This window comes from Thermochaetoides thermophila (genome assembly GCF_000221225.1).
Source record: "Thermochaetoides thermophila DSM 1495 unplaced genomic scaffold scf7180000011820, whole genome shotgun sequence".
In the NCBI taxonomy this organism is placed as follows: domain Eukaryota; kingdom Fungi; phylum Ascomycota; class Sordariomycetes; order Sordariales; family Chaetomiaceae; genus Thermochaetoides; species Thermochaetoides thermophila.
The window spans coordinates 2,017,897-2,042,762 of NW_006383036.1; the positions used below are offsets into that span (position 1 = coordinate 2,017,897).

Genomic DNA, 24,866 nt, shown 5'->3' on the forward strand with positions numbered 1-24,866 from the left:
CTTATGGTGGGAGGTCCGCCGAACTTCCATCCTTCGAAGTGAGGAGTCGCTCCATATCCAGACGGGGGATTGCTGGGTACCTGCTTCTTAACTGGGGAGGTAAGCCTCACTAGCCCGGGGCTTCACTTAAGTGGAGAGCTGTCAATAACCGTATGGAGCATGACAAACCGAAGGTACCTACATTATCTGCCCTTAGCCACAGGATTCTGCATCCAAGTCAGTACCTATTCAGTACCTACGGTACCTAAGGTACCTGATTCAACAGCGTTGCGCTCTCGTATGCTGGACATTTCCGCGGCAATCTGGGCACATCATTGGCAAGAAATTTTCCACATACGGTTTGAGCTCACTTTTAGCCGACACCAGCTTCAGCTCCAGGCTGACTCAGGTTGGCTTCGAGAAAAGGACAACTGAAGATGGTTCTTGCAGCAACCAATTCTTTCAACCATCACAGACAAGTGCAGTCTTTACCTGCAGGTATCGCACTCAAGACCTCAGCATTCCCATTGATAAGATGGCTGATGAAGTTTTAGCCAGTGCCCTGTCTGCGCTATCCCCCAAGTCCCTCTCACCTTCAGGTTGTTGGCTCCACTGGCAATATCATATCCCCATCAAATGACGCACACAATGACATCAGATTCTGCTATAAAACACATTGTATGTCTTGTAGTTTTGTCTTAGTAGTGAAGTAATCCGACAATTCCCAATGTCTCCCGGTGACGGGTTAGGAAGGAATCCCGAAAGGAAGTGGGCACTGATTGCTTTGCCGGAAGCGTCTTCCGAGACACTACCGATGCCTTGTCCACCCGGAATGCCTCGAGACCCCGGTTTTTCGGATACCCGCGGTCATCATCGCGGGAGGATCGGTTTAGAGGCCCTTTTTGTTCACCGTATCACTTACACAGCAGCGGCTGCGTGTGACCTAGCAAGAAAGAGTGGAATGACAAGGCGTCGAATCATCGTACGTGTTTGAGCGGAAGGATTCATATTTGGGGCAGAAAAGGAAGGTAGAAGAGCCGCAATACGTCGGTGGCGCTTTCACAATCTCGCCCATCTCAGACAGGCTTTCTTGACATATCTCTATCTGGGCTTCGGTCCGCCTCCCAGACATGCACAGGACGTTCGGGGCTGTAATCCTCGTTATTATCATTGGACTTTCTTGTCGAGCCTGCACCTTTAGCACTCGCTGAGGAATCAAACACCACCGCATTGCCGATATCTTAGATCCCACTCTGCCACATGATAGTCGTGGCGATGGTGCGTTTCTATAGCTTTTCTTTATAGGATTCGACTGATCGGACACCTGAGAAAGCCATGCGGCACTTCTCCTTTGGTCCTGCATCTACGGGCGATGGCTCTCAGAACCATGGGCTGATACTTCAAATGCGCTTTTTGACGTTGTGCAACGTCCATCACACCCTATTGCGGCAGTAAAAGCTACTGCGGGGTGGGAGGTTTGAGGTGATAGTAAGACGTGATGATGAAGCCATGCGACTGTAGCATATAACCTCACACTCTTCCCCTTCGATGATTGATTATACCAAACTGTTGGGCAATCTGGTCGGACTTCTTGTGACGAATTAAGATGAAGACAGAAACAGCGTCAACAGACAGCCCTGGAGCCATTGAGGCCCAAGGGACCAACAACATCCTCGACAGTCTCGCATCTCTCGATCGTGACTCTCAGCTTCAACGTGGCCTCAAAAGTAGACATATCCAGTTCTTGGCCTTAGGTGGCGCGTGAGTGGCATATTCCACCCATTGGCAAGTTGGGCTACGGGCTGACGGTGTTGAAGTATCGGAACGGGTCTTTTCGTAGGATCAGGAGGGATTCTAGCGATTGTTGGCCCCGTACCTCTCTGGCTTGGCTATCTGTTTATGATGTTCCTTGTGTGGATTGTCATGAACTGCATCGCTGAGATGACAACATACCTTCCCATGAAGGGTATTACGATTCCGTACTTCACAGACCGTTATGTGGACAGGAGTTTGGCGTTCGCCCTGGGCTGGAACTACTGGTATGCCTACACTTTCCTTGTTGCTGCCGAGGTCTCGGCAGGCGCCATCCTCCTGGAGTATTGGGATACACCAGTGCCGACAGCGGTCTGGATTACCATCATCCTCGCTGTTTGTTTGCTCCTAAACATCATCGCTGTCGAGATCTTCGGAGAAGCCGAGTTCTGGTTCGCCAGTATCAAGCTCATCACCATCATCGGCCTGATCATTGTTGGTATCGTCATCATGGCTGGAGGTGCACCAGAGGGAGGAGCAGTTGGGTTCAAGTATTGGAAGGACCCTGGTGCTTGGCAAGAATACGTTGGAAGAGGCTCAACCGGTCGCTTCACAGCCTTCTGGACCGCTGTCGTTCGTGCAGGCTTCAGCTTCATCACATCACCCGAGCTCATCGGTACCGCCGCTGGCGAGTCAGTTGCCCCTCGTCGCAACATTCCTAAGGCTGCTGGCCGCTTTCTCGTCCGCTTGGCGATATTCTACGGTGTGAGCAGTCTCATCGTTGGCGCGCTGGTTCCTTCGAACGATCCGCGTCTGCTTTCCCCTGAATCCAACGCCAATGCCAGTCCTTGGGTTATTGGCATTCAGCGTGCTGGCATCAAGGGTCTTAATCATGTCATCAACGCCGCTATTTTAACATCAGCTTGGTCTGCCGGCAACGCCTTCTTGTACTCAGGTTCGCGTATTCTTTATTCAATGGCCGCTATCGGCCAAGCGCCGTCCATCTTTACACGCACGTCCCATCGTGGTGTGCCTTACGCCGCCATTCTGGGTACTTGGGGTGTTGCGCTGCTCTCGTACCTCAACGTCTCGGAGAACGGTGCGCGTGTGTTCGGTTGGTTCATGAACTTGTCGACTATCTCGGGTTTCATCGGCTGGATTGTGGTCATGGTTACGTACCTGCGTTTTCGCTCTGCGCTGTCCTTCCAAGGGCTGCTGCACACCTTGCCGTACAAGACCATCGCACAGCCTTACGCAACCTACTTTGTGCTGTTCCTGGTGTCAGCGCTGACGCTCACGAACGGCTTTCAAGTGTTTGCGAAAGGTAGGTGGAATGTCGAGGACTTCCTGGCTGCGTACATCACCATCCCGTTTTTCCTGGTTCTGTACATGGGCCACAAGTTGCGATGCCGCGGGCCTGTGGTCAAGCCGGTTAGCGAAATTGATGTTATCACGGGCAAGAAAGAGATGGATGAATTTTGCGAAATGGACCATATCGTGCCGGAGCCGAAGAACATTGTTCAACGAATTTGGTTCTGGCTTGCCTAAGGGCAACATTGGGCAAACTGGAAAGGAGGTAGAGATACCCAAGGATAATATGTGTCGATCTGTAGACATCAGGAATTATGGTTAAGTGTTTTGATAAGGGTGGACGCTTTTGTTAGCACGATCAACTCAAAAAATCGCCCCAATATATCCATTCAGGGCAAAAAGTTGAAGAGAAGATCCGATCATGCTGGGACTCGAACCCAGAACCTTTACCAGCCTAAGAACACACTTATGTGTGTCTAAAACCGGAAAGTAACGCGCTACCATTGCGCCACACGACCGAGCACTACACATCCCGTTTGACAGATCTACTTATGAGTGTGTGATGATGCGAGAGCACTCAGGGACATGACAGGATCAAGCCAAAGAGTTCTCGCCGGAATCCCTCTGAAGATCGCTTTTGACAGCAACATGTCGGGTTGCTGTTCAACTGACAATCACATGAGAATCACACTTGATAAAGTGACATGAAATGGAGCGCTGCCACTAAATTCAGCTCCATGAAGTTCTTTTTACCCAGTCCAATGACGCAACCATCAGCCCACTCGTATCTTCCAACCCTAACCCATGGCATTTTCCCAGTAATTTTACGATGAGCAATGCAATGGAAAATCCACAATCCCCATCTGCCGTTCCATGTGTTCACATCAATAAAAAGCAAGCCACCTAGAAAACTGGTTCGAGAAAGCTCAAGTTAAAGGCTGACCACCGCTCCGGTCACCCCATCACGGGTTGCACAAAATCAGGGCGAAATGGATGCCTATGCAGCATCAGGCCACAACCTGGCAAAAACATGTCAAGCATATCAGCGAAGCCACACCCTTTCTTACACGTGCAACCAAAACACGACGATCTCAGCGGATTCGACCCGCCAGCAGAGTGAGAGCCACGGGGCTGCAATAGCAGCCCGACAGGGTCCGCCAAGACGGCTTCATTTAGGGGAAGCATCTTATACTCGGGTCATTGACCCCTCTCCCTCACCGACGACGCTTCCTTCAAAAGCCCCCCAACCCAACCACGTCTCATCGCAAACAATCCCAATCTGCACCTGACCAAGCCATCGACACATACTTGCATACATACCACCTAATCTGCTGTATACCTGCTATTGAAGACCAGAAAATGCCTCCTCAATCTGCGCATCTCAAAGTAAGCAACGGCCAGACTCAACCCCTGTCTCCTACCTATCTTCGGCTGCCGTCCCGGCCGTACGACCCCGCCCCCGCACTATAGATGCTAACCTGACATAACAACGACTAGGGCATCAAAATCGTCATCGTTGGTGCCGGCTCTGTCGGCGTGACGACGGCGTACGCGCTTCTTCTCGAGGGACTGGCATCTGATATCGTTCTGATCGATATCGACCAGAATCGGGCCATGGGCGAGGTTATGGACCTCAGCCATGCCGCTCACTTTGCCCAGGCCCGCGTCCGTGTGGGCGACTACGAAGACTGCGCGGGAGCTGCTGCCGTCGTCATCACCGCTGGTGTGAACCAGAAGCCAGGCCAGACCCGGATGGACCTTGTCAAGACCAACTATGCGCTATTCCAGGATATTGTTCCCCGGATCGCGAAGAATGCCCCCGATACCATCCTCGTCGTGGCCACCAACCCGGTCGACGTGCTGACCCACGCGGCCCACAAGCTCTCCGGCTTCCCTGTCGAGCGTGTCATCGGCTCCGGCACGGCCATGGACACGACCCGCTTCCGGCACGAGCTGGGCCGGTACTTCGGCGTACACCCACGCAATGTCCATGCTATCATCATTGGCGAGCATGGCGACACCCAGCTTCCCGTCTGGTCCCTCGCCACGATCTCTGGCATGCGCTTGAAAGACTACTGTGCACAAGCCGGTCACCCCTACAACGAGGAGGAGCTTGAGGCCTGTGCCCGCCGCACGAAGGAAGCCGCGTACGAGATCATTCAACGGAAGGGCAAGACCAACTACGGTGTTGCCTCTGTTCTTGTCCACGTGCTGGAGCCCATCATTACCGATAGCGACGCCATTATGACGGTCTCGCGTGTTGGTACCTATGCTGGAGTCCAGGATGTTGCGGTTAGCATGCCCTGCAAGCTGAATCGTCGGGGCGCATACCAAGATGTGCCGCTGTTGCTGAATGAGAAGGAGCAAGACCTGCTGAAGAAGTCGGCGTTGAGCATCAAGAAAGTTATTGATTCTGTGTAAGCATTGCCTCTGATTTGCGATATCCTTTGTTCTATTGTCTTAGGGGATGTATCGGAATTGTTGACCTGGGTTTTCTGGGGGTATCGCTTGGCTCAACCCCGTTGGATAAGCGAAAGTTCGTCGAGTTCCACAACCACTTACCGGAAGCGCAATCGTTCAAATAGAGCAGACGAATGGAACACGTGTATTCGGAGTTGTCTGTGAAGCCGCGATTATGTACTTGCATAGAGCGTAGGATACCCTTTTCTTTCTTGTTGCCCGTCATGCTTCAGTTCTGTTAAGTCAGCTAGCGATTTTTTCGGATCCCTCGAGTCTTAAAGCTGTTTTGTTACTTGTAATTAGCAAGGGCAGACTTGTTTGCAAGCGTATTGCCTACATTAACTCGATAGACAAAGGCGCCAAAGGAGTTGTCAATACAAGCTAGTCGCACGCACAATGGCATTGTCTTGTAGTTATTATATAAACGAACTTAGACCAGGGTCCCTGTCCCAGTTGCACTGTATGAACTTCATGATTGATCAGGCCTGCTACATTTCACAGAACAATTGAGAGGCGCCCTATTGTGCCGGGTTCTTTTCCCCGATCCTGTACGCAATTACAAAGGAGAGAAAGGATAAGCAACCATGTTCTGGAGACTTTTTGCTTGCTTCAACTCCGTATCTTTTTCTTCCACCCTTGAGCAAGGATGCGATGATCCTCCACGGCCCGAAGACTGGCCCAACGGGCGCGCGGCACTAGCTCCACTCCTCGATCCGACGACCCGGAACATGGCACAGGCTTGCTCCGGGTACCGGTATTTGGCCCGTCAACACGGGCTCCACTTGGACTTCTATGTTGAGGATTGTCCCGAGTGTGAGGGGGAATAAAGGATCATCTGTCCCGCACCTCGCGGTGGTTGCAGCTACATACGAGCTGATATTTCCAACACAAGTGAGTCACTGTAGATTTGGACCGCGAGCTGGGGACCTGTGTTGAGAGTGCGAGTGGGAGTGCGGTGGCGAGGATTTTGATCCCAACATGATGTTTGGCAGTGACTCGAAGGGCGAGAACGAAAATGGAATACGCGGGAGCCGAGTTCCGTTGGGAGCAGAGAGGACGGGTCACTGCTTGCTACTGAGCCAGGGGATGGCCGAAGGCTTGACCCGCGTAAACACAAACACTTAGAAAAAGCAAACAAGCGAGCCTGAGCCCTCGGATACTCGGGTGGGGGAAGACTGCGGGAGGTTTTGCCATGATTTGTTGTGAAGGTAAGATCACTTGAACGACGAGTTAGAGGCAACAGGGACTGGAAGAACTCCCTTCTAGTTGTCGGATCATGAGGTCCCAACAGTCTCGGGTGAAGAAGTGATAAGGCAACGGAGAGATGTTACGGTGCACATGTAACACTTGGTTCGTAATGGTGTGTGCAAGCTAAGTTCAGAGGACTTCACTCTCTTTGTTGACTCAAACTATAACCAGATTGTGTATGGAGAGACGAAGTTGGCTTACTGTTGTGAACCTCTGTGTGTTGATTATCTTGATTATCTTGTGAGCTGCCGATCAGCTCGGTGTTTGGATCGAGCTTTAAGCTTTCCTTTTGGGACCATAGCTCGATGTTCAATGTAAGGGTGAGATCGAAATCGAACAGCTTGGCAAAAAAGTATTTCCGCCTCATTTTTACACTTCCCCTTGGTGGCTTCCGAAGGTAACACAAAGCGTATTAAACAGTTTGTGGGACCACTGCAGATACTATCTGACATGTTCATCGACTTATTCAGCCATACAGATCTCTGGCTAGGGGGAACGAGCCACAAGAACACCTGGAATGCTAGGCTAACGGGAAGGCACCTAATTTCCATCTTCCGACGAATTCCATAGGTGCTGTTGGAGAGTATTTTTGCCACCACTAAACATGGGATCTTCAGCTCAGAGAGTACAGCTACCCACTCCTACAGGCTGCGGAAAGATCTAGGGAAGTGTAGTTGTCGGGAACAACCAGACTGACACACTTGCTTTCGATCAGACGGACTAAGCCTTGGTAGGTAGATCCATTTCCTAGCTAATCTAATGGGGCTGAAATATGAGAGTCGTTGGGCGGCTAGTTAGTTAGTCTGGAGGTGGGGGGTACTTCTAATAAAAGCTATTTCTCTCCCCGACGGACCCAACAAGTCAAGCAGTCGGAACATGGTCAAAACATAGGACGGAGGTATTGGCTCCCTGGGTGTCAAAGTCAACGTCGACGGCTGCTCAGAACTAGGTGGTTGGATCCGTTGGTTTCTGCAAAATGAAAATCATCCTGAGCTCAATACGTCATTGAAGTCTTCTATGTTGGCTCTAGCACCGGCCATAAAAATCGTATGACGATAATAACAAAAAAAGACCAGCACTGATAGTCGCGCGCTTGGTGAAGGAAGGATTCAGACGGAAACGCTTGCCGACCCGACACTTCGGAACCGATCTCCTTGACATTTTGCGTGTTGGCGCTGGCGAAGCTGTCATCCACCGGACCGTTCGAGACCCTGGAAACACGAAACACTGTGTTGACCTTAAACGGCCTGGCTGTGGATCCACGCTATTCATGTGGGGCCGGGACCCTGGTTCCCAGCCCAGCCCTACCCACTCCGGGGCCCACACCGGATGACGAACGTCGAACTGTTAAGTGGTTCGTGCATCAGGTAGACGCCTGTGGCCCTAGAGAATCGGCCGCTTCTCACGCTTCCTCCAAAGGCGGTGCAGCGCCAGTTCCCCGAAGGGAGAAAGTCGCATGCACTCAGGGTTTCTGCCTTGCGATTTTAGCTGCAAGTCAATTTGTCGGCTGCTGCCTGCGGCGCAGTCCGCGAACCCTGTTCATGTGTGATGGTCCAATAGGATTACGTCCTCAGATCGGATTGGCGTATGATTCGACCCTTGCCTGTAGGCTGAGCCATGCGGCCTCTTGTTAAGCCCAGGAATCCAGGAAACGCCCTGCCTGGGACGTCAATCTTCGGCCGTCCTCACTTCCATTGTCTGCAGGATCGGTCCTAATGACTCGATGACTCGTATCTTGAGAGAGCCGCATCCGTAGGGCTTCAGGTAGAACTGCTAATCTATATGGAGGCCATCAGACATATAAAGCTCTCCGACCATCTCGGGTCGGATGTGACTCTGTGGTCCCTAAGTAAAGTTGTCTGTCCTATTCCATATTTGCGGTCCGTCGCCGACGTTCGGTTACCAGTCGGTGAACCTCACCATAATCTGGAAGTCTTTACTGCTCTTGTCCTGATACCATTGATCTTCCAATAGTGCTGGTATAAAGCCGAGTCACAGGCCTTGCCCGGGCTCGCCCAATTTTTTCAAGGCTCACAGCGCCCCCTCCCCAAAAAAAATCGAACATTGACGATTGTCGATATCTACAAGAGACCGACTCAACTTTTCTCGATACTCTCCCTCCACAATGCCGCACGTTTACGTTCCCGTAGACGACCTCTACGGTTTTGTCAATGAGCCAGCCAAGCACTACTGGGTCCCTCGTCCAACCCAAACCTCTCCTCACCTCGTAAATCAGGCCCCAGACTTCCACTTCTTCGTCGAACTCGGTCTTCTCGTCCGTTCTCGCCGGCGCAATCACAACGAAGCAAGTGGCCTCGAAGATGAAATCTCGGCGCGCCTGACCAAGTTTGGCATTCCCAACCACATCGCACGTACGGGAACCGCAAGATCTTCCATTAAGCCTGAAGAATGGACCATTGCCAGCGAGCTATGCATCCCACCAAATCCGCAGGACCACCGCTTTGGTATCAAGCTTGTGTCGCCTGTCATGTGTTTCATGGAACGCCCAGAGTCATGGCAGCGTGCTTTTCGTGTCGTTATGGACCTTCTGGATCGCTATTTCGAGTTGATGAAGTCTCATTCATGCTTCACTCACGTCCACATCGTGCCACACAACGGCGCATGGTCTCTCTACCAGGTCAAGAACTTGGCAAAGACTGCACTTTACTTCGAGCAGTGTCTCGACAGCATCATGCCCCCTTACCGCCGCAAGTCTGTTTGGGCCAAGAGCAACCGTCACAACAGTTACTTCAGGTCACTGAGGTCCTATGAATGCTTCGACGCAATTGATTCGCTGCCGACATTTGAGGACCTTGCTGCAGTCATGAACTGGTGCAGCGGCGATTCTGCTACTGGTCGAGCGCTGTATGGCGAGAATAACACCGACGGCCTTCACGAGGACTTCCCACATGACGCCTACCGCTGGAGTTTTGCCAATCTAAACCACCTTGGGGGAGGACATGGTACCGTTGAGTTCCGGCAGCCCCCTGGCTCCACGACCGCCAAAGAGGTTATCACCTGGGTCATGCTCGTCGGATGCCTTGCGCGGCTGAGCTGCACTCATGGCTCTACGCTCAACCCCAATGAGAAGGGTCAACTTCCTGGCCTCCGCGAGTGGCTGCTCTGGGAAGCGAAGCGGTGTCACCTGCCAAGACGAAACCTGCTGGAAGACTTGCTGCACCAGGAAGTTCAAATGCACGTCCGCCATGGTTGCGTCGGTATGGATGCCGATTTCATCTCGTCCGACGAGGAGAATCGACTGCGGCAGAAGTTAGATGATAGAAACATTGCGGGAGAAAAGTATCGCCATTGGTTTAGCCAGCAATGAAGTGTGATGTTAGAGTTCAGATGCATCTATACTTCACTTGCTTTCATCTGATCAATCTCCGTATCGGGTAGGAGTTGGGGACATCGGAATACTGCCTGGGAATTGGAAAACATCGGCATGACTCTAATACTATTGGGACTGGCGTTCTGGGACTGGGCTCGGGGCTTGGGAAAAGTTACATGTTGTAAATACCACACCACGTAGATAGCATTTTACTGGTTAACACTTGCTCTTTGCTCCCACTACTAGCACTGCTGAACCAGTGACGTGATTACAGGAAAAGCATGATAGCAGAGACGAGGATGTCGAAATCCCCCAGATTTTACAGGCCCAGACTTTCTGCTCCTGCAAGCCCTCCAACAGCCAAGTCGTCGTCATGGTGTCCAAAGCAATATGTGAGTATGTAGATTTTAATTGTCCTCCCAGAAAGGCTGCCTTAGAACATGTGGTTGAGTTATCGAACTCTAAGTTTGTTTCCTGGCAATCATGTTGGAAGTTTGTTGCTGCTAGACACAGTGCCATAGGCAGATGCAGAGTGCAATCTCCCGCAAATGAAACAGTTTGCGCGATCCTCGACATCGACAGGGGAGGACTACAAGCAAACTTAGTCACTAAATGTAGTGGAAAAAACTAGCCATTCTAATTCACAGGCAGTGGGTTGCTCCCATGGATAAATGGCATGGCTTGTATGCAAAAAATGATGTCAATTCGTGCAGTCACATTAGACTCGGTCCAGATAAAATCCCAGGTGAGTCCTCTCAAGCTGCCCTCGGCCAGAAGCGCAATTAGCTCATGGGACTGAGTCGGAGGGCAAGAGGTAACAGAGAAAAGGAAACTGAGAGCAACCATGCGCATATACACATCAAACGGCAAAAAGGCAGCAAAGCCAGTAATCCGTACCTGCCAAACAGTCTTGTCGATGTTATGCTTAACTTTCAAAGTTATGAAATGCCTAGTCATCGATCTTTGCGATCAGAAACTGGCCCACTTTAAGGAATGAGGGTATCTCGTCCGGGCAAACCATACTGCCGAATATGGAGTATATGCATTTTTGAGTGGAAGTTTGTAAAATTGGAAAGAAAAGCCACGGTTCATCATATGCTGGACCGTAATGAGGAACTCGGCAGGCATCTGGCGCTTCAGCGAATAAAAAGAGATGCCGTTTGACCATTGGTAGGGTTGAAACCAAGCAAAGTTTTCCTCAAACAAGCTGTGTAACATAATGTAGACGAATGATGTCAAGCGCGCAAAGCTTGCCAAGCAGACGTAAAAGGCTAAATAGCCCCACGATCACCGGCAGCCAGGTATCGTCATCCATGGGAACTGACCCAACAACCAGCGGGCCGCTCTTGCCGGAAGCTATTTTAAGATGCGGTCCTCTGTTTCTCACCACGCGAGTTATGTTTCTGGCAGACTGGTTGCACGGAAGGGGAGCGGGAAATGGAGAGGTTGTATGGATGCGACACTGGGCGGGCTAGTTCCGAGAACAATCCCGGACTATTGGTCGCCGACAACCAGGTTTTTCACTTGCCTGAACGCATTGACTTGGATTCCTCGCCGTTTTGAAGTGGGCTCTCTCGGAACGCTGAACCATGGGCTTGGGGTTGTAACCGGTGAAGTGTGGAATGTGGCCAGTTTTCCCATCCCCTACTCTCCGACCGCAGCCAGCTTGCGTTGCTCGTTCGTTCTCTGACAATGGATTAAGAAGCTTTGCTGCCTGGGGAAAAGATCGGGGCACAAAGACCACACATGGTGGTTGCTTTGGACTGAACAAAATTTCCATCATTCATCTTTGGTCTCCCCTCTAGTGTTTTGGAGCAGACGAGGATCGAGTGTTCCATACGCCGATCGATGGACAGAATCCAAAATACCAGCCAGGATTCTGCTCCAGCTCGGGAAAACGACTTTTACCTGTTCGAATAGTGTGATTCCGGGGCTTCTTCCCTGGACGAGTACGGCCTCTGGGAAGATATGATCCTACCTTCAGCGAAACCAAGACTCTTATCCCATGAACGGGGACAAGCAAAAAGCCTAGCCATGGAAATCTTGTTCTTCCTCCTTACCACAATACTCCTGGCGTCGTCGACCGTTACTGCTCAGCTGACGTTCACTGCTCGCGTCCAGCAGTTTGGCCAAGATGCTGATGCCTCTGAACTCAACTTTGTGCCGATTCAACCGATGGGTCGCCGCAAGCTCCCACCATCTTATTATCGCCAACGTGGCAGTGTCAACGGCACAATCACTCTGACAAACGCTAGTGATAAGGGCGAACGAGACTTAGTCAGCGAAAGCGCTAACTGGTGTGGAGCATCACAGCACACAGAGGGGGACGATCAAGTCGCCGACATCTTGGGGGTGTTCACGGTGCCGGATTTGACGCTTCGGCAGGGGAAGGCACCGCCGCAGTTCGCATCTGCATGGGTCGGAATTGATGGCGCTGCGTGCTCTTCTGTGCTGTTGCAGGCTGGCGTCACGACTGTGGTGAGTGAGGACCTTTTTACCTTAGAGAAGCCTTTAAGAACATGACACATAGCTGAGACAGGAACACGTTCGTGACGTGGGAGGGAAACAGGTCAATTCCAATGGAGGACAGAGCGCGTCGGCTTGGTGGGAGTGGTACCCCGAGGGGGCGTACACAATCGAGGGTCTGCGTGTGAAACCGGGGGAGTGGATATCAGTCAACATTACCACAACAAGCCCGTCGAGCGCTAGCATGTAAGTGTCCTTGTTGGCATTCTACCACTGTAAAACGGTCAGCAATGGGAAGATACGAAAAGACATGGCTGACACTTGGGGCGTGCGCAGCGTCATCACCAACATCGATCGTGGATACTCCGTCTCCCTCGTTGTGTCTAACGGACCAAAGCTGTGCAGGACAGACGCCGAATGGATTCTAGAAGATTTCGAAGATGCTGGCAAGCAAGTGACGTTGGCCAATTTTGCAGACTTGTGGTTCCTCGACGCGGGCGCCACGACGGTGCGCGGGAAAAAGTTGGGTATTGATGGAGCAACCATGGTCCATATGGTCGACGAGAATGGCACCTTGATGTGCTCGGCTGAGCCCTTCGACAATGCCAGCTTTGTGGTCATGTCGCACGTCAAATAGAAATATTTTCAGAGAAGTCTAGATGTTGAATCTGTGGGCAACGGACAGGAATAAGAGAGCGAGGGCTGTTGCATCACGGATGAAGCAGCTGAGGATTTTGGGTCTGCATTGTGGCGGGGTGCCACCAAGAACGACCGCAAGTTCGCAAGGGACAAAGTAACTTGGATAAATTCGGCAGATTAGATAGCAGAAGATTGTATGTATATTATACCCGAATAATTGGTCCTGCCAGATGAGAACAGCCCAATGCCGAGGCTTTGCGGCAGGGCAATTTATCTCGAGATTGCTTGTCGGGTTGATGCATGAACTGGTTATCGTGTCTCCCAGCCGGCCATTCTGAAGAGGGAAGTCTGCAGCTCTGTCGCTGGCAGCCAGCTGGCAGGTTTTTCCGTTGTGCTTCCCTCTGCATGTGTTTCATATCAGGGAAGCGGGGCATGCCAAGACTAGCCTTCGGCCCCTTGCAGGGCCACGAGTCCCAGTTTTTGTGCCTGGCCATGGCGCGTGCCTGCGAGGTCCACGAGGTCGGCGAGGTTCGTCACCCCTGCCTCTTGACAGCGCCGAATCGCGTGTTGACATCAAGAAACAAGCTCACTAGTTTTTCTCTTGAAAAACCCTTCAGTTGTGAGTTGTGACCACAGCGGGGGGGGCTGGCGTTTTGCAAGGGCGCGCGGATGGCATCCGCTGTCCGTCCTGTTGTATTCCGCCATTCGCTAACAAATTCAGCTTGCCGCCATGGGACGATTGAGTCACCTACACAAATCTTTTTTCATCGTTATCACGAAGGCGGTGGTGCCGCCGCCGCCGATAGCTATGCCCGCCAGTCCGATCTGCCCCGCCGGGATCTGGCAGTCTTGCCGTTGTCGACATGGAATAGGTAACAAGACGCGAAACTGATACCGGGCCGGGGATACTTAGATCAGTGCGGTATCGCAATCGGAGCTCATCCAGATCCACGGATGACGTTGTTGACCATTGATGCTGCAGCTTCACAAGAAAATTTCTCGAAACAGACGGTCCACCAGTGTGGCGGAAAGTACGAATCTGTATGCGCACTGCTCATGATACGAACCGTCCACGTTCCAGCTTTCTGAATTCTCAGTGGCAGGATCAGCTAGACCAACAACCAGCCGCATCAACAACAGGTCTGGACCAGTGACTAACAGTCCCTAAAGTGAATGACTGGGCTGGAGATCTCCGGACACATCTCATCCCGGACATCATGGAACAGCCAGTTCCCACCGGGCCATCCGACTGCTCCTGGTTCTTTTCTATTACGGCTGCTCCTCCATCCCATTTCGCTGTTCCCGTACGCTAGAGTGTGCGTCTTAAGCCACTTCTCCTTGACCCGTCCTATGCGGTGACCGCTGTTACTCTTGTTCCTTGCCCCGTTTTCATTCGGTTTCTGTCTTCGGTTTCACGAAGACGTCATCTTAGCCTTCTCGTGCTGAACCCAGCGTCCGTTGACTGTTGAATATATATCTGCGGCGACTGTTGCCTGCCAGCCCACCCCAAGTGAAATTCCCGACGTCGTCATCTGTGAGAGGTTTATCTCATTATGGCCTCACCGCCTGAGAGGTCGGAGGAGCCCAGCGTCCCTCCCTCACCTGGTCAGGGGACAGAGCCAACTTCTCCATCAAGCTCAACAGATACTCCCCAACTGTCCCAGACAAGGGAAAAGAAGCGAGTTGGCTTTGCGAGCGATCTTCAACCACACGGTGCAATCCCGGCCAGCTCACCAGCACACTCTCCGGAAGGATCTCGGAACATTGTTCAAGACTATTTTGCCTATTCACGTTTGCCTTACACGGCCGACTCTACCCCAGCCGATAGAGCAACGCAACCGTCTTCCTCATTCGACAGCGAAGAGCTTGTCGCAGCTCTTTCAAAGATATTGGATCCTGAAGATCCAACCACCGGCTCCGGGCCCAGCAAACCTCGTCCTGTGCTTCGGAAATCAGCGCCTCTCAAAAACCCAGTTGAACCTGCAACTACCCCTCTTCGTTCGGAGTTGGAGGCTAAAAACCGGGCAGACCGACTCGCCTACTCTATTGGGGCAGCCTCAGTTCCTGTGTCAGCGAGAACGTCTCTTGACTCTATGAATGAAGTTGCCGTTGATGGCGGAGTTCTCTCCCAGCAATCCACAGCCACACCCACTCATCCGAGACTCGCAGAGTCTGGGGATATCAATGATCTCAGGTCACAAAAACGTACGCGGCTGGAGGCCGACCAATTTGTCAAAAGTCATCTCCGGCGAAAAAGCCCCTTATCTCGATCCATCGTCCCTTCACTCCCAGAAACGGCTACCCCATTGGAAGATGACATGGACTATGTCCCTCCGCCGGAGAAATACAGAGGCGGGATCCTCGGCACACTCTTGAAACTCTACACTTCCGATACGGACAAGTTTGGGTCAACTTATACCGATACCAGTGCATCAAGCACACCTGCAAGTACTCCTCCACATTCAAGATCGGGCACGCCGCGGCCAGAGTTTCGCCGCCCTCGGCCATGGAGAAACCAATCTTCCAGTAGCACTCTTGCTGGGTTGGTGGAGTCCTCTTTCATGTTTGCTGCTCCTGGCTCGGGCAAGGACATGTCAGAGAAAGTGAAAAAGGTCAAGAAGTCTGTCAAGTCAAAAAAGAAAGACGAAGAGTACCGGGTCAAAATACATATCGCCGAAATCATCAAACGTCATACGTATCTGATCACTCTCTGCAAGGCTCTTATGAGTTACGGTGCCCCGACTCATCGACTGGAAGCCTACATGCGCATGTCGGCTCGAGTGCTGGAAATTGAGGGCCAATTCTTGTACCTGCCGGACACGATGATCATCTCCTTTGATGATAGCAACACTCATACCACAGAAGTCAAGATCGTTCGTGCACCTCAGGGGCTAGATTTCGGTCGCCTGCGCGACGTTCATGAGATCTACAAGGATGTAGTGCATGACCGGATTGGGGTTGAAGAAGCTACCGTCCGTTTGCAAGAGGTGATCGATCGAAAACCTGAGTTTTCTGTCTGGCTACGCATTCTACTCTACGGAGTTGCATCTGCCCTCGTCGCTCCATTTGGTTTTGAGGGTCGTCCTATCGATATGCCCATCTGCTTCATTCTTGGCTGTCTGGTTGGATTTTTGCAGCTTTACCTGGCACCTGCGAACGAACTCTACGCCAATGTCTTCGAGATTACTGCAGCGGTAGCGACCTCATTCTTGGCGCGCGTGTTCGGCTCAATCCGTAACGGGAGGCTCTTCTGCTTTTCATCGTTGGCCCAGGCATCAATTGCGCTTATTTTACCTGGTTGGCTTGTTTTATGCGCCAGCCTGGAGCTGCAAAACCGTCAGATCATTTCTGGGGCTGTTCGCATGGTCTACTCCCTCATCTATACACTCTTCCTTGGTTATGGTTTCACCATCGGGTCCATTCTCTATGGATACATGGACAAGCATGCGGTCAGCGATATTCACTGCTCTTCTGGAGATACCTGGTACACCAAAAGACCTCCAGAGAACTTTTACCTTCTCTTCGTTTTCCCTTTCACAATTTGCCTTTGTGCCATCAACCAGGCCAAGTGGAAGCAAATTCCAGGTGAGCCATTTCCCTAGTTTTTTTTTTTTTCACTACTGTGATACTGACTTTCATCCAGTGCAAGTTTTAATCGCCTTAGCCGGGTTCTCCGTCAATCACTTTTCTGGCCGCTTTTTCAAAGGCAATGGCATCATTTCTTCCTCGCTTGGCACCTTGACCGTTGGTCTTCTCGCGAATTTGTATTCCCGGCTAGGCCGCTACTGCGAAAATTTCTTCCTTGACCTTTGGGAATTCCACATTGAGCCACGGCTGAGTCGTCTGTTCCTTCGTCACCGTTGTTCTTCGGCTGCCCCATACTACACCGCTGCGGCCACCTCATCCGAGCATACCCTCCATACAGGCAAGGAGCGTGTCCCCGATCCAGAATTGGGCGCCGCCATCCCAACATCTACGGCACCAAACACTCGCCCTAGCAGCGCAACCGGGAGTAATCGCAAACGCAAAATTGGATACGGCCTTGCCGCTACGGCGATGCTTCCAGGCATCTTCGTGCAAGTCCCTTCAGGCCTGGCTTCCACCGGCTCTCTCCTCAGCGGTGTGACCAGCGCGGATCAGATTGTGCGCAACGAGACAATCCTGGGGAACGGGACAATCGTCAATGGAACGGTTGGTCCGGTTCCTGTGGCGGTACCCAGTTCTTCGAGCACGGGCTCCATGACGGGGATGGGCAGCTCTATGGCAGGAGACCCGACCGCTTCACTAGCTGCAACGATATCTCAGTCGGGCCAGCTGAATAATTCTGCATTTAATGTCTTGTTTAGTGTTATCCAAGTGGCGATCAACCTCTCTGTTGGGTTGTCGTTGAGTGCATTGTTGGTGTATCCTTTCGGGAAGAGGAGGAGTGGGTTATTCAGCTTTTAAGCAGAGGGAGCAGGTATCCCTCAACTATCATACATTTCCGTTTTATACATAACATCATCCGGGTTTTGAGGGTACAATTGGATTGGTAATTGGATGATGGGCAATGTACTGCTCCACAGGATCGAGTAGCCCGGTGGCCTGGGATTGTGGAATGATTTTAGGATTGCATTTTAAATTTTCATGATGCCAAGATACCTTAGAATGATGTTCAGGTCGAAATGTCACGTCTCATCTGAAATCGTACCACTACTTCATAGTTGGTAATGGAAATAGATCTTCTATAGTAAATAGCTTTGAAGAACTCTGAGGTCATCAAGCACACCTCCATCACCAAGTTGGAGCTAAAAGATTTCTTCTAGACCTCCTTCATCGTTTCGTTGTCGGTGAAGGTTTGGCGTTTGGTAGCCACAAGTCTTAAAGGTGGAAACACGAAGTCTAGTGCACTTGAGGAGACCATGGTCTCTGGCGTATCCAAGGGCAGTCACATGTTGAATTAACCACCGTACCATCCTTCGTCTGCTCCCAAAGATTCAAGTCGAGCAAAAGCCTTTTATGCTGGACCACTTCACTGTTGGTATCAGTTATGATATAAACCAATATTGTGCGCTATCGCTGTTTTTGCCAACCCACAAAATCAATCCCATCCTAGACATTGCTGAACCACAATCGAGGATGGATTGTCAGGCTGTCCAAGGACTGGCATCCATCCCATCTTCACATCACTGGCCACAATTTTGTCAGTTAACAAAACACACCGTTCGCCGCCAGTGAGAAGAGTGTGTGAAGACAAGACAAAAATGGCTAGGCAAAATTGAAATCAAAATTGATGGGTACATTGTCAGCTTGTCTCAAAAGAACCGGTTCCCAAATGCTAGGGTTGATGAATGCTAGTCTCAACAGAGCACCTGAGCACCCTTCGTTTACATGGTTACTTTTAGCTTTTCTCAAGTCTGTAAATCTCTTTGACGTCACTACACCCATGCATCCAAAGCAGCTAAGGAAATGGTGTGCTCTTCCAAGAGCCCTGGCATCATTCATCTAACCACACAACATGACCATGCGGCCAGCAAACAAGAAACGGGCCGACCACAATTAAAGCAAGCCCAAACCCCAAAAGCCCTATAAGGAGTTCAATAGGACTAGGCTGTCTAAGGCTCAGGATAACAGGCAATTGTGCTGTTGAGACGTGCTCAAGAATCCTACGAAAAGCCTAAAACCCCAAAGCATTGGTACTGCAATCCTACTCCAGGATTAAACCTGCAGTGAAACACGGAAAAGAGGTTCTCTCTGAGGTGGGAGCTGCACAATGGATGGAAGCAATGAGTGGAAATAGGGAGCATTACGTTTGCTGTGGCTTAAAAGTTATATGCATAATCCGGATCAGGAGACTGCCATGAGTAGGGAACAAAAAGCGCACCACTAGGTCATTGAATGTAGACACACCAAGTCTACCTAGCGCAGATGCAGTTATAAACCACGGGAAAGCATACAACAACATCAGAGAGCTCTTAACAGCCAATCTAAACGACTTAAGCACCGCATTCCCTACCGAATTCCGTGCTTATCCCACCGCGCCGCCCCGAAACGCCGCCGAAACAGAATTCAACCTAACCCATCCCATCCAGTCGAGACTAGAAAGCAAGCATAATTCTTTTGCTATTACACATATTGTGGTCATAGATCGTGACCAAAGTAGCCAGAATATTGACAGGAAAGCAAAAATTAAGCCTTCTCGGAGGGCGGGTTAGCGGGAGCCTGGCCCGGCTTAACGTCCTCATCGACGTCAGCAGGGCCAGGAGCACCCGCGGGCGCGGTGGCGGCATCCTGTTCGGATGCCTCGGAAGTCGCAGCAGCAGCCGGAGCTGCCGCAGGAAGGGGGGACTTTGCCTTGGCTTCAGCCTCGGGGGTGGAACTAGAGATGGCAGCCTCGGGCTCGGCAGAGGCACGCTGCTTGCACGCAGCAAGCTCGGCAGTGGCGACCTTGTCAGCATCCGCCGCGACCGCGGGAACCGGGCTCTTCTTTGCTAGTTCGGACTCAGGGGCCTCGGCCTCCTCCTTTTTGATGGGGGCTTCCGTGGGCCTCTCCTCGGAGGTGGCTGGGGCGTCGTCGTCCATATTGACATCGCCATCGTCGTCAACCTTGGACTTTTCAACCTCGGGATGTTCGTCCTTGGAGGTCTGAGCAGCTGGCTGCTCTACCAGCGGCTCAGTTTGCTCAGCCACTTCTGTCGTGTCGGCCTGAGCCTCGTCGATCATGGTATCGTCGTTATCGGCAGGAGCTGCCACAGCAGCAGGCTCTGCGGGAGTAGCAACACCGCTGTCGACGTCCATAGTATCGTCTTCCTTCGACGCAACACCGTAGTTAGTTTCCAGTCGCATGCGGCCATTGGTCTTGTAAACACCATTGGCGCGGGCGATATCCTCGTCGTCGCTCTCTTCGAATTCGTCTTGACGCTCGACACGCTTTTCCCACTGGCGCTGGGAGACGCGAACATCCTTATTCTCATCCTCGTCCAGGTCATCAAGCTCGTCTTCCTGCTCGTCAGACATGCCAAGACCTTGGCGGGGAACATCTTGCATCTGCACAGATGGCACTGGAGCCGTCTTCTTCAGATTCTCAATGACAGCCATCTTTATCTTCTCAAGGTACTCTGGACTATTGGCATTCTCCATATTGGAGGAACGGACATCAAGCTCGTAATCCGGACCATAGTACTAGATAGGTTGTCAGCCCCAAATCAAAAGAAAGAAAGGGAGTTAAGGAAAAGGCTAGGACTCACATCATAATATTCGTTGTAGGGAAGGACAGGGTCCATCTCAACACCAACAAGGCGGCCAGTTTCATATGCCCACGTACGGGCAACATTGCGCATTGTATAGCCGCCACCACCAAGGACGAGAGTCGGAAGACCAAAGCTCCGCACGTAGTTAACGCAGTTAGCATGGCCACGCATGCTCAGGTTGAAGCAACCAAGACGGTCGCCAGAAAGGCTGTCACCACCACACTGCAGAACGACGGCTTCGGGTTGGTAGTACTGCATAACTGCAGAAATAACAGGTTCGAAGATGGTCTTGTAGGAGACATCATCAATGCCGTCGCGCAGCGGGAAGTTGACAGCGTAGTACTTGCCGGCACCGATACCAATGTCACGCAGTTCGCCAGTGCCAGGGAAGTATTCTCCATACTTGTGGAAAGAAACCGTCATGACGCGATCAGTGGTGTAGAAAGCCTCCTCAACACCATCGCCATGGTGCACGTCGATGTCGACATAGAGAACACGCTTCTTGAAGCGGAGGAGCTCAAGGATGGCGAGCACGATGTCTGTACACGCCCAAAACATAGGTTAGTGGGGAATCAAGCAAAACACAATAAAGTTGGATGAAGACGTGCGACGTACCATTGACATAGCAGAAGCCACTGGCTTCACTCTTCTTGGCATGATGCAGACCACCTGCCCAGTTGATTGCAATGTCGCACTTGTTGCGGTTCAGACGAGCGGCACCCTCCATGCTACCACCAGCGCTGATGCCGCAGAACTCAAAAAGCCCGTCGAAGACAGGGCAGTCATCACCGACGTTGTATTTTGCCTGCTCACGGACAAAGCTGTCCATGTTGTCGGGAGTAACCTTCTGCAAGAACTCGATGTATTCGTCGGTATGGAACTGAGTCATTTCCGAAGTAACCGCAGGCTTCGCGCGCTATTCCAGAGATCTCGAGTCAGCGCTGCGCCGAGACACCGGGGTGGCGGAGGCTACCAAAACTGTGATTAGCGTCACTTACATAAATTTCCATAAACTTATAAACATTGTAGTTCATGACGAGACTGTGAGCGAGGCGAATGCGGTGAGGCTTCATAGGGTGACCAGTGACATAGGCATAATTGCCGATATCCGAATCGTAGAAGTAGGCGACGCGCTTTTTGGGCGTGTCTAAGAGAGTGTAAAGAGGGCGCGTGCGATCAACGCCCGCGGGATCAGTGGGTCTCGGCATGATTTCGTCCAAGTCAAACCCTAGATCCTTAAAGTTCTCAAGGATGGCAGGGCAATTCGTGAAACGATCGAGCTGGGCGTTCGACGGGTTCGCGTGCGGGTTGCCAGGGTCCAAATAAGGAGGGGACCGTCAGAAGTCGCGTTCGTCGAAGTCGTCGCCTTCCGAAGGGTTTGAGTGATTGACGCAAGTGCTGTTATCGCCAAGTTCCCTGGTGTTGCCCTGTCGTCTCCAGAGACGCCGCCGAGAGGCCGCAAGGGTATCGCGCTATGGTGGAAAGAAGAGAAAGACGAAAGTTCGGGAGAATGAGGATCGTCCCAGGAATTGAAAAGGCTCGTGAAAGTAGAAAGGAAACTCTGATATTTGCCGTCGTTGCTATCCGAAAAATCGGAAACCTGGACCTCGACGGAAGTTGAATCGCCGCAATCACTGTGGTCAGCGTGGTAGGACTCCAAGTCGGGGTGGGAGTTGGAAAAGTCGCTGAACTCTCTCTCTCGTTCTGTTCAGCCTGCCCTTGCTGCGGCCAAGCAGAAGAAGAGGTGTGATCGGTTCGCCATGCCTGTAAATGGGTCAAATGCAGATTGGCCAGGGTCTCGATAAGACCACGTGATTACGATAACAACATCCACAGTAATTGGCTCAGGCAAACGTCGGAGCAGTCTCACTGCGAGGCTGTGATTTTTCGGACAGCACGCCTGAGGGCCAAAGTGGGGCTAAATGTGGGACACAGCCCAATTTTGTCCGCCCCATCACGATGCAAACTTATGTAATCACAGAGTAGGCTGCCGAGCTTTCGTCAACTGCGGCTGGGCCCAGGCGAGCTCCAGCCTGACAAGCGGCTGCGGGTAGTAGCTCTCAACCTAACGCCAACGCCAGCACCTGCAATCAACATTCCCCCATCACCTCCAAAAAGGCCAACAAAAGTCGCTGGCTGCAACCAACCCGCCATCACCACCCATTTTTTCCACCCACGTCCGAGAAAGACCAGTTTATCTTCTTGGACGTAGGATACGTCGCCAGCTCCGATTCAAGTTCACTTCGCGGGCAACGACATAAGCCAACATGGAACGCTTCAGGAGCCTGCTCAGTGGCGGCAACCTGGGCTTGGGCGGCGCCGCCCCAGGAACTGTATGCGCATCTCTGTCGCACGTCATTCGGAGTGCATTTATATTTACCAAAGTTAGGCTTACTGACATGTGCGATTTCTAGGACAACACAAATCTTATCGACAACTCAGAGACTGTCCACATCTCGTCTTTGGCACTGCTGAAGATGCTCCGGCATGGTCGCGCTGGCGTGCCAATGGAAGTTATGGGTCTTATGCTGGGGGAATTTGTCGATGACTTTACAGTCAAGGTTGTGGATGTGTTTGCCATGCCCCAGAGTGGTACTGGTGTCAGTGTAGAGGCCGTTGACCCAGTCTTTCAGATGAAGATGATGGACATGCTGCGGCAAACCGGCAGGTGGGCATGAACCCGTTTGATACTTGCATTCACGACCTTTCTTCGACTTTGTACTCACCAAAGCGCAATACAGGCCTGAGTCCGTCGTGGGTTGGTATCACTCACATCCTGGCTTCGGCTGCTGGCTGTCGTCCGTTGATATCAATACCCAACAGAGCTTTGAGCAGCTTACCCCCCGCGCCGTTGCCGTCGTTATTGATCCAATCCAATCAGTCAAGGGCAAGGTCGTCATTGACGCCTTCCGTCTCATCAATCCACAGTCTCTGATGATGGGTCAGGAACCCCGTCAGAGCACGTCCAACCTCGGCCACCTCAACAAGCCGTCCATCCAGGCCCTTATTCACGGCCTCAACCGGCACTACTACTCGATTGCCATTAACTACCGGAAAACGGCACTAGAGGAGAACATGCTCATGAATCTGCACAAGCATGAGTGGACTGAAGCTTTGCAGATGGAGGACTTCCGGGCTGAGGCGCAGCGGACGAAGGAGCGTTTGCAGCGTCTTGTCAGTCTAGCAGAGGGCTACGAGAAGAGAGTCAAGGAGGAGACAGAGCTTACCAAGGAGCAATTAAAGACACGCTACGTTGGCAAACTGGATCCCAAGAAGCACCTCCAAGACGTTGGCCAACAGCTTATCGAAGACAATATCGTTGCTGTGTCAAGGCAGATGATTGATAAAGAAGCTACAATGGCCAAAAAGGAGGTACCTGCGGGTGCCAATGGCCAATTCGCAGAGGATGAGATGGAGGTTGATGAAGAACTCTAAATACTAACGACTAATTCGACATTCATACCCCCCTTTGGGCGGACGGCCTTCGAATTGTGCCGTTGTATGACTACACGTTGGGCAAGGCGCGGGAACTAAAGCGGCAACCATGTAACGATGCATATTTGGGTCCCAATACATCACTGGCTTGACAATACCTTATGCAAACTACTTGCTTTGGTAAGTCTTTGTCTCGAGGCCCTCTACTTCGCCGTCAAAGTTCCTGCAAGCCACTGGGCATGACAAAGGGCATTGTTGTCGACAACCTTTGTTTCTGCTCTCTACCAGATCCCCTAGCGCTGGATTTACATGGTGTACAATTGGACCCAGCTTCGTGAGATGTCTTCATTGGACTCCATGGCCTGAATCCTTTGTTAAATGCTTTTTTACTTGCCTTGTGTAGATCTTCGCGCATCTATATTCTTCAACAGATGCTCTTATAAATACTCTGCCTGTCTTCAGATTCTTACCCATCTGGGGGAAAAGGTCGAATCGTGGTCTTCCCGACACGATTGTCGTACTTCAACTCAATGATTTACAAGGCATATTTGCTGGGGAAAAGCTGGTGTTTTTTCAATTCTTCTGCAACTTTTCTGGACAGCGCTTCCAGATTTTGTGGGAAAAAACAGTTCTTCCGACTTTGCAGCAAGGAGAAGTCATATTCAAATCCTACTCAACATCCTCCTGGTTCTGCCATTTGTCGACGAAATCCAAGCGGTGTGAACGTCGGCATTACGGCAGCATAATCACGGGAACCGATCTGTCAAAAGCTTAGTTGATCTCCCTGTCCTCATCACAATTACTCAGTTTCTCGAACAGCGTGTGGTTTAGCCCGTCATTACCTTCCTCAAAGGTCACACATATCAGACTGACAAAGCTGCTACAAGTGCCATCATCATGCTCAAAGAAACTTCTGGCAGGTCAAATTCAGTTCCCATCTTGCCTTATCCTCATCCACTGGCAAGCAACCCTCCCAATCTCCCTATTTCCGCTTTCGTCCACATCCCTCGGCCCTC

The 24,866-nt window shown here is 51.5% G+C and overlaps 7 protein-coding genes and 1 non-coding gene across 8 annotated transcripts; 6 read left to right on the forward strand and 2 right to left on the reverse strand.

Moving 5' to 3' along the window:
- Positions 1-1,585: 1,585 nt before the first annotated feature.
- CTHT_0055510 (uncharacterized protein) lies at positions 1,586-3,279 on the forward strand (the record flags this gene model as incomplete). Its single annotated transcript, XM_006695820.1, has 2 exons — positions 1,586-1,740; positions 1,797-3,279. 2 exons carry the CDS (start codon positions 1,586-1,588, stop codon positions 3,277-3,279), a joined length of 1,638 nt encoding a protein of 545 aa, XP_006695883.1.
- Positions 3,280-3,458: 179 nt separating this feature from the next.
- CTHT_0055520 lies at positions 3,459-3,560 on the reverse strand. Its single transcript has 2 exons — positions 3,523-3,560; positions 3,459-3,496 (listed from the first exon to the last, which is right to left on the reverse strand). It is a non-coding gene; the product is annotated as a tRNA-Arg (tRNA).
- Positions 3,561-4,401: 841 nt separating this feature from the next.
- On the forward strand, positions 4,402-5,463 carry CTHT_0055530 (L-lactate dehydrogenase-like protein; the record flags this gene model as incomplete). Its single annotated transcript, XM_006695821.1, has 2 exons — positions 4,402-4,428; positions 4,540-5,463. The coding sequence occupies 2 exons, from the start codon at positions 4,402-4,404 to the stop codon at positions 5,461-5,463; spliced, it is 951 nt and encodes a 316-aa protein (XP_006695884.1).
- A 3,412-nt stretch (positions 5,464-8,875) lies between these two features.
- CTHT_0055540 (uncharacterized protein) lies at positions 8,876-10,078 on the forward strand (the record flags this gene model as incomplete). The annotated part of the gene is made up of 1 exon (XM_006695822.1): positions 8,876-10,078. One exon carries the CDS (start codon positions 8,876-8,878, stop codon positions 10,076-10,078), a length of 1,203 nt encoding a protein of 400 aa, XP_006695885.1.
- A 2,037-nt stretch (positions 10,079-12,115) lies between these two features.
- Positions 12,116-13,184, forward strand: CTHT_0055550 (putative aspergillopepsin protein; the record flags this gene model as incomplete). The annotated part of the gene is made up of 3 exons (XM_006695823.1): positions 12,116-12,559; positions 12,612-12,793; positions 12,884-13,184. The coding sequence occupies 3 exons, from the start codon at positions 12,116-12,118 to the stop codon at positions 13,182-13,184; spliced, it is 927 nt and encodes a 308-aa protein (XP_006695886.1).
- Positions 13,185-14,739: 1,555 nt separating this feature from the next.
- Positions 14,740-17,632, forward strand: CTHT_0055560 (uncharacterized protein; the record flags this gene model as incomplete). The annotated part of the gene is made up of 2 exons (XM_006695824.1): positions 14,740-16,771; positions 16,830-17,632. The coding sequence occupies 2 exons, from the start codon at positions 14,740-14,742 to the stop codon at positions 17,630-17,632; spliced, it is 2,835 nt and encodes a 944-aa protein (XP_006695887.1).
- A 1,722-nt stretch (positions 17,633-19,354) lies between these two features.
- CTHT_0055570 (histone deacetylase-like protein) lies at positions 19,355-21,623 on the reverse strand (the record flags this gene model as incomplete). The annotated part of the gene is made up of 4 exons (XM_006695825.1): positions 19,355-20,347; positions 20,413-20,954; positions 21,031-21,331; positions 21,414-21,623. The coding sequence occupies 4 exons, from the start codon at positions 21,621-21,623 to the stop codon at positions 19,355-19,357; spliced, it is 2,046 nt and encodes a 681-aa protein (XP_006695888.1).
- Positions 21,624-22,682: 1,059 nt separating this feature from the next.
- CTHT_0055580 (26S proteasome regulatory subunit rpn11-like protein) lies at positions 22,683-23,850 on the forward strand (the record flags this gene model as incomplete). The annotated part of the gene is made up of 3 exons (XM_006695826.1): positions 22,683-22,748; positions 22,830-23,083; positions 23,157-23,850. 3 exons carry the CDS (start codon positions 22,683-22,685, stop codon positions 23,848-23,850), a joined length of 1,014 nt encoding a protein of 337 aa, XP_006695889.1.
- Positions 23,851-24,866: the final 1,016 nt, after the last annotated feature.